Source organism: Lampetra fluviatilis, chromosome 50, assembly GCF_964198595.1.
Source record: "Lampetra fluviatilis chromosome 50, kcLamFluv1.1, whole genome shotgun sequence".
In the NCBI taxonomy this organism is placed as follows: Eukaryota; Metazoa; Chordata; class Hyperoartia; order Petromyzontiformes; family Petromyzontidae; genus Lampetra; species Lampetra fluviatilis.
The window spans coordinates 5,717,425-5,725,297 of record NC_136324.1 but is presented as its reverse complement, the minus strand read 5'-3'; the positions used below and the strand labels follow the sequence as shown (position 1 = coordinate 5,725,297).

At 57.2% G+C, this 7,873-nt stretch overlaps 1 protein-coding gene across 1 annotated transcript; it reads left to right on the top strand.

The window, feature by feature from the left end:
- Positions 1–2,354: 2,354 nt before the first annotated feature.
- Positions 2,355–6,371, top strand: NDUFAF4 (NADH:ubiquinone oxidoreductase complex assembly factor 4). Its single transcript, XM_078878315.1, has 3 exons — positions 2,355–2,721; positions 3,899–3,996; positions 4,514–6,371. The coding sequence occupies exons 1-3, from the start codon at positions 2,577–2,579 to the stop codon at positions 4,973–4,975; spliced, it is 705 nt and encodes a 234-aa protein (XP_078734441.1). The 5' UTR covers positions 2,355–2,576; the 3' UTR covers positions 4,976–6,371.
- The last annotated feature ends 1,502 nt before the right edge of the window (positions 6,372–7,873 follow it).

The following is a 7,873-nucleotide window of genomic DNA, read 5'->3' as shown; positions in this document are numbered from 1 at the left end:
GAGTGGCGGGTGTTGGTTAGCGCACTGCACCACGAAACCGAAGGACCCGAGTTCGAGTCCCGATCACGACCGACAAGAGACAGTGAATATTGGAACCGGTCCTGGGCCTCCCCTCGGTCGACTCAGCCCTAAAATAATGACCTGTCGCTGTGTGCAAACATCAGCACTGGTGCTGCCCACCAAACCCTCTTCGTGCTGCGCCGGTCTTGATAGGTGCTACTCGCTAACAGCACTTGCCCCACACAGTCTGTTAAGGTTACACGGGTCATCTTTGTATTTGTGTTAGCCTCCATAGGTGCTACTCGCTAATAGCACTTGCCCCCTCCCCCGCCCCACTGCCAGTGAACATTTTAGGGGGGATCATCTTCTTAGGTTTTTTCGGTAAAGTCACGTAGAAAGTAAAATAAAATAAAATGTTTTTATTTTATTTTACTTTCTACGTGACTAAAATAAAATGTTTTTATTTTATTTTACTTTCTACGTGACTTTACCGAAAAAACCTAAGAAGATGATTCCTTGCAGTCACGAAAGCTTCAAATCTAGAATTTAGGGGGGATCTTTATCTTTGTTGAACTTCAGTATTCTTCTTTGTCACTTACGTTGGCAGTGATGCGCGTACAGTTATAGGGAAAGAATATATACGAGGCGACGTCTCGGTCAATGACCCTTCCTCGTAGCATAGAGACAATTATTATAGTGGAGTAGATTTGGTAATCGAGCCATGCTGACGTAGCAGAGGACTATGACAAAGACAGGCGCTGCTGTATCAGAGGCGGATAATCTAAACTAAACTAGTTTGGTATTTTACCAGGTAAGGGCCACTTAGCTCTTTTTAAGAAGCGACCTGCCCACAACTGACAGCTCAGTCATGTGACTTATCGCGTGGAAATGTATTGCAGCCAAATACTCTAAATGCCTGGTGACCCGGAGTAAAACGAACGCGACAACGAGAACATGTAAATTCTAGATTTAAAGCTTTCGTGACTGCAAGGAATCATCTTCTTAGGTTTTTTCGGTAAAGTCACGTAGAAAGTAAAATAAAATCAAAACAAAAATCACGACGTTTCGGAGGCAACACAAGTCTCCGTCATCAGGTGGGACCGTCACAGCCAGATTGTACCCATCATCATTTTCGTTCTTTTGTCTATCATGTGTATTAGACCTCCCCTCCTCCTCTCTGCCCATTGTGTTGGCGGGTGCAGTGGCTGGCCGCTTGCGCACAATCGCTCCATTGTGTTGGCGTGTGCAGTAATTGGCCGCTTGCGCACAAGCGCTTCCACGTCCATCGCCCACCCTTTTGGCCTCGCCCCCCCTCCCTCCCGATACGTTCCTTTCATTGGCTACCATAGTCTGATGAGCTCCCCCCTCCCTCTCCCTCCCCCCTCAACTCGCTTTTAAGGGATTACATCTTGAATCATTGCCTCACTTGATACAGCTAATCTGGCTGTGACGGTCCCACCTGATGACGGAGACTTGTGTTGCCTCCGAAACGTCGTGATTTTTGTTTTTATTTTATTTTACTTTCTACGTGACTTTACCGAAAAAACCTAAGAAGAAGAACATGTAAACTCCAAATATGCAGGAATCAGAGTCGGGATAGAAGGCACGACCTCCTGCATACCTGGGGAGGTAGTGAACATCTAGTCACCGCTGCGCCCTACAATCTGCTGTCGGTAGGGGGCGATGCTGCTGCTGTGTGTAAGGGGCCGTCCATAAATGACGTCACGCACCTAGGGTGGGGGGATCAGATATTTGTGTCGATGTGTGAAGAGGGGGGGGGGGTTTGAGAAATGTGACGTCACATCAAAATGCGCAACTTTAAATAAATATAGAATTGTTATAACAACACTAATTGTTATAACAACACCATATTCCATTTGAAAATAAAACATGCTTCAAATCGCTTTAAACTATTGTCATTGTAGTGCGTATTTAATGTGGCGCTGCACTCTGATGTTGTAGGAGAAAACATTTATTAAAAAGTCTAATTAATTAAGTAGAACGTGTTGTCTATATTTATTTAAAGTTGCGCATTTTGGTGTGACGTCACATTTCTCAACCCCCCCCCCCTCGTCACACATCGTCACAAATGTCTGACCCCCCCCCCCCCAGGTGTGTGACGTCATTTATGGACGGTCCCCAAGGACTCATCAAGCAACAATGGCAGCAGAGGGCTGTCAAGGTCACGCGCGTGACGTCACGCAGCCGCCGGTGACGTCACGCAGGCATCGTTGACGTCACGCAAGGCGGCCGTGCGCCTCAACCCGCGCGTCCCCATTGGCCAGCGAGGCAAGCAGAGCCCCGCCCATATCGGGGGGGGAGGGAAGAGGGGGAGCCCGCCAGCCAATGGGAAGGCCGCGTTGCGCCCTTTGCGCTCTACGATTTGTGAAGACGGCGGACGGAGTTCGGAGGCCCTGGGCGTGCAGTGGAAGAGTAGGCCGAGGGCTCGCTCGCTCAAAGACGCTCGCTCAAAGACGCTCCGACCGCACTCCACGCTTCTCGCCCACACCCTGCCCCTGCCCAGAAGCGCGGCCACTCGCCTGAGGAGGAGGAGGGGGAGGAGGGAAAAAACCACGATGGGCGCCAAGGTGACCAAGTCGTTGTGGAGGGCGGCGCGCAACGTGAACTTGGAGAGCCGCGCGATGGAGGCGCTCTCCCGCGAGAAGCCGCGGGCGGCTCCCCGCCACCGCGCGGCGCCCGGAGCCGAGCTGCCCCCTCAAGGCACGTGACCTGCCCCCCCTCCCCTCCCCCATCTCCGCCGCTGCCCCCCACTCTTTCCCCCCACTCCTTCCCCCCCTCCCCCATCTCCGCCGCTGCCCCCCACCCCTGCCCCCCACTCCTGCATCCCCTCCCCCATCGCCGCCGCTGCCCCCCACTCCTGCCCCCCCTCCCCCATCTCCACCCCTGCCCCCCACCCCTGCCCCCCACTCCTGCCCCCCCCTCCCCCATCTACGCCGCTGCCCCCCACCCCTGCCCCCTACCACCGCCCCCCCCTCTCCCATTTCCGCCGCTGCCCCCCCACTCCTGCCCCCCCCTCCCCCATCTCCACCCCTGCCCCCCACTCCTGCCCCCCTTCCCTATCTCCGCCGCTGCCCCCCACTCCTGCCTCCCCCCGAGCGGTCAGCGCGCGCGCCCTCCGACCTCGTGGTCGCGAGTTCGAATCTAACCTCACACCAGTTTTTTTTTATTAAATACAAAATGTGTATTTTTATATAAATATAACTTACCGTTATCACTAAATCTGACAGGTTACTTTTGAGCCGTCCCCGCAGCTTTTCGAAATAATGCACGACGAGTACTATGACCAGAGTGGTGAAGTATGGTTATTAGGGGCCGTCCATAAATGACGTCACGCACCTGGGGGGGGGGGAGGTCAGACATTTGTGACGATGTGTGACGAGGGAGGGGGGGTTTGAGAAATGTGACGTCACATCAAAATGCGCAACTTTAAATAAATATAGACAACACGTTCTACTTAATTAAATCGACTTTTTAATAAATGTTTTCTCCCACAACATCAGAGTGCAGCGCCACATTAAATATACGCACTACAATGACAATAGTTTAAAGCGACCACGATGCACGGACAGGTTGCTATAGGCTGCTGCGGCGCTACGCGATAGGCGTGGAGGGGTAGTGCAGCAACACCCATAGTTGTACTCTACTCACGTGTTCCCACGGTTATCCTCCACCACCAACCCACCCAGCGGACCGGCATGGTGAAGTACGGTACAATTAACCGGCGCGGAGAGGGCCTCATCATCCGGTAGCGGATTCACAAAACGTGGAGGTGCTCGCGTGTTGAAGCCTGTTGACGTTGAGACTCCCCCCCCCCCCCCCCGTGACCCCCGTGACCCCCGTAACCCCCGTGACCCCCGTGACCCCCGTGACCCCGCAGAGCGAGAGGCGATCGCGGAAAAGCTGCGAGCGCGCGAGGAGACGCTACTGGCGCACCTGCAGAGCGTACGCGTCCACTCCACGGACACGCCGGGACAGGTGAGCGGAGGAGCGCCAGCCACACCGCCACTCCCATCACTCGATGTGACACAGAGTGACACACACACCGCCACTCCCGTCACTCACTGTGACACACACCGTCACTCAGCGTCACCGTCACTCAGCGCCACTCAGCGTCACCGCCACTCCCCTCACTCGGTGTGACACAGCGTCACTCAGCGTCACCACCACTCACCGTCACCGTGACTCAGCGTCACCGTCACTCGGCAAAGTGCTCTGAGCGAGCAGCTCCTATCGAGGCCGGCACAGCACACGAGGGGTGGTGGCCAGGGCCCCACGTCGTCGTCTCCCGAGTGGCGACGTTCACGCACCTCACCGGGTACTCATTGAGGCTGAGCTGATCTCGGGGGAACCCACCGCCGGTTCAATTAATCGTCACCGGTGACGGTGGCCGTCAGCGGGAATCAAACTGAGGTCGCCGGGTTTCGCCGCGCCGCGAGCTCCATCCGCTGCGTCACCGCTCGCGACGATGTCGGCCCGTCCCCGCCGCCCCCAGGTTCTGGAGGACGAGTGGATGAGCCTCCGCACCCCGACGGGAGCCGCGACGTCGCCATCGGCGCCGTCCTCGTCCCCGCGTCGCCGCGAGCCGCTCGTCCACCTCCCGTCGGCGCTGGCGGACTCGCCGCACGCGCCGGCGTCCGTCCAGTCGGTGCCGCTGGGCCGCGTGACGGTGGCCGAGGCTGTGCTGCTGCTGGGCCTGGAGCGCTCGGGCCCCGCGGCCCGCTCGGACGCCCGCGTCGCCGACCAGTTCGGCCTCGACGAGCGGTCGGTGCGCGCGCTGCGCGATCACTTCCACGCGTTCGACATGCACGTCGAGCCAGCGCCCGGCAAGAGGCTCGCGGCATCGGCGGTGCCGCCGCCGCCACCGCCACCTGTGAGGCAGCTGCAGCAGCAGCAGCGGCAACAGGACCAGCAGCGGCTGCAAGGGCCGCAGGGGACGGCCGTGAAGCCCACCTGACCTGCGGGGGAATGCAGGGTGGAGGGAGGCTCTCGCAGTGGCACTGTCGGATGACGACGTGGAGCCGAGGTGTTGGGGGCGAAGAGCCCTGGGGTCGGGTCACTCGGCGTCGTCGTCGTCATCGTCGTCATTATCAACATCGTCGCCAGTAGCAGCGGCAGAACTGTCATTGTCACAAGCAGCAGCAATCTCTGACATCAGCAGCAGCCTCTAAATCATCATCATCATCAGCAGCAGCAGCACAAGAAGCATTATAAGCAGCCTTTATTATCAGCAGCAGCTGCATTTGAAATCATCAGCCACGGTCGATCCACTGCTGGATGTGAGGCCTCCCTGAGCATCGTTCGGCGTGCGCAGCTTCATCAGCGTGCGACGAGGGGAGGAGAGATGCCGGGGTTTCTGGCTCGTTTATTTGCAGGGAGCCTTTCCCGCGATTGCCCTGAATTGTGGCTGTGGGAGGTTTTAGCGTAAATGGAATGCACAGCGCTTTGCCAACCCACTGCCGGACGAGCTTGCCGTTTGGTCACGGCCAAATTGTGCAGCGATGTCAATTATCGAGGCCCTCCCCACTCCGCGTCAGTCGTGGGAGTCGTTTGACCAAACGTCACGGCGGCGTTGGAAATCGAATGTTACCCGGCACTGGTTTCACTCGTGCCCCCGGGAATGACCCGGGGTCCGCGCGGTTTATAGCGCGGTGCGCTGATCACGGGGCGGCCTCCGCTTCGCCCTGGATGTCTTGTACCGATACCCGTACCCTACCCGATACCCGGCTACCCGTACCCGGCCGGGTACGGGTACAGGTACCCGTTTGAGACCCTGGTGCGGCCGGGTATGGGTAGGTCGTGAGTCACTGTTGAGTAACCGTTTGTCACTCATTTCGGGTAGGGTGCGGGTACGGGTAGGGAACGGGTACCCGTACTCAGCCGGGTACGGGTACCCATTTGCGACCCTGGTGCGGCCGGGTACGGGTAAGGAATCAAAACCCGTTTGCGACCTCTGGTACAGAGTAATCCCCGCGACACCTCGCAAGCAAAGCAGGGTGGGGGGCGGGGGGACCCTGTCGAGGGCTTTGGATGGACGAGCAGCCGCGCGTGCAATGGTAGGCGCAGCGGAGGGCAGCACAGCCAACTCCCACCACTACTTTTCGGTGCTCGCTCCATCCTGACCAACCCCGCTCCGACCAGCGTGATGAGGTCTGGTCAAACATGTCTCTCGCCTCGCCCCGCTCAGCGTGGGCAAGGCCGGAGGCTCATGCCCAGCAGTGGATTGACAAGCGGGCTGCGCGGGTGATCTGTGTGCGTGTGAGATCGCGTAATTTATAAATGGGCGGGCGGGCGTTTGTTTGAAGCTGTTGTCTTCCTCGCTGTTTAATATTAAACGCCATCGGTGCAATGCATGCGAGCGTCATCCGGCGTACGTTCCTTCCGAGCGGCCATCGTCGAAGCTACAATCGCGGCGCCAATTGGCGTCCGTACGCTTAGCGTCTGAACGCACACGCCGCATCTCCCGACGGTTATCAGTCTCGACTTGAACATCGGGCAGCGACGGAGTCTCAACCGCGCCGAGCCTCGAGAGGGGCAGAATTCCAGACGGCGGGAGCAGAAACCGAGCAGGAGCGACCTCCGATGGCCTCTGTGGAGGAGGCTCGTATAGGATGCTACTGGGCAGTTGAAGGCAGTCGCCCTCCGACAACAGCAGAGGGCAGAAGAGCAATGCTCACAACAACGAGCGGTGCAGGGTGGCTAAACGCAGCGTAGTAGCACAGTGCGGAGCACAGGTGGTGAACTTGAAAATGACCCTTGCTTGGTAAGTCGTAACATCGTTAGGATATATAGAGACAGAGACTCACAGAAACCCACAAAGATGCAGGATATTAGAAACACGCCACGTTAGTGCGATTGTGGCCATGCAACCAAGCTATGAAACATTACAAACGCATAGACTCTTGACTTTTTTTAAACAACTTTTATTTCCGCCAGCAGCAAAAGCAGTGGAGGCGATTTCAATATGAAGTACACAAAGTCACCAGCGAACAAATGAAAATAATCGCTACAAATCGACACGCTGTGGCGCTAAAAGCACCGCGCACAACACGAAAGAAAAGTCACGTGGTGGTGGTCATCGCGCACGCCACGGTGACGAGCGAGCGCTTCAGAAGGTGAACACCACGAGGGTGCCGTCCACGCTGGTACAGAGAGGGGCTTGTCCGGCTCCCCAGCGTTCATAGAGAGCCAGAGATACATCGATACTCAGTGTAGAGACCCATATAACCACATATCCATAATGACACAGAGACCCATAGAAATGCATTAAAAACACACCAGGGCAGCGCGACTGGCCATGCAACTCAAACTGGACCGTGTCGTCAAGCCGCTGTGGTCTGTCTGCGCGCTCCTTCGACGGAGGAGGAGGACAGCGACAAGACACGAACTCTCTCTCCCGAGGCCCTTTCGCAGAGGTCGCAACCGGGTACCCGATACCCGGTTTCCCGTACCCGGCCAGGTAGGGTACGGGTACGGCCGGGTACGGGTAGCCGTTTGCGACCCTGGTGCAGCCGGGTACGGGTACGGGTAGGCCGTGAGTCACTGGTGAGTAACCGTTTGTCACTCATTTCCCCACGTCTTGTCTCTTCTCACAATTCAAGTTCCTAGAATCAACCCACCCGTGCCTGCAACATGGCTTCATCCCAGAGGTCGCAATCAGGTACAGCTGGGTACGGGTACGGGTACCCGTTTGCGACCCTGGTGCGGCCGGGTACGGGTAAGGAATCAAAACCCGATTGCGACCTCTGCCCTTTCGTGGTGGCCAACGCACCTTGACATTGGCATCGAGCTCCCGAACCACATTGCTGCTGCTGCTGCTGCCATCGTACGTGAGAGCAGAGTGCGGTCTGCTGGG

What these genes read in the sequence shown, in the direction of transcription:
- NDUFAF4 (XM_078878315.1), top strand. Translation starts at nt 2,577, where the DNA reads ATGGGCGCCAAGGTGACCAAGTCGTTGTGGAGGGCGGCGCGCAACGTG. An exon ending in AGCCGAGCTGCCCCCTCAAG is followed by an intron (nt 2,722 to 3,898) that starts GCACGTGACCTG and finishes GTGACCCCGCAG; the next exon opens with AGCGAGAGGCGATCGCGGAA. An exon ending in CCACGGACACGCCGGGACAG is followed by an intron (nt 3,997 to 4,513) that starts GTGAGCGGAGGA and finishes CGCCGCCCCCAG; the next exon opens with GTTCTGGAGGACGAGTGGAT.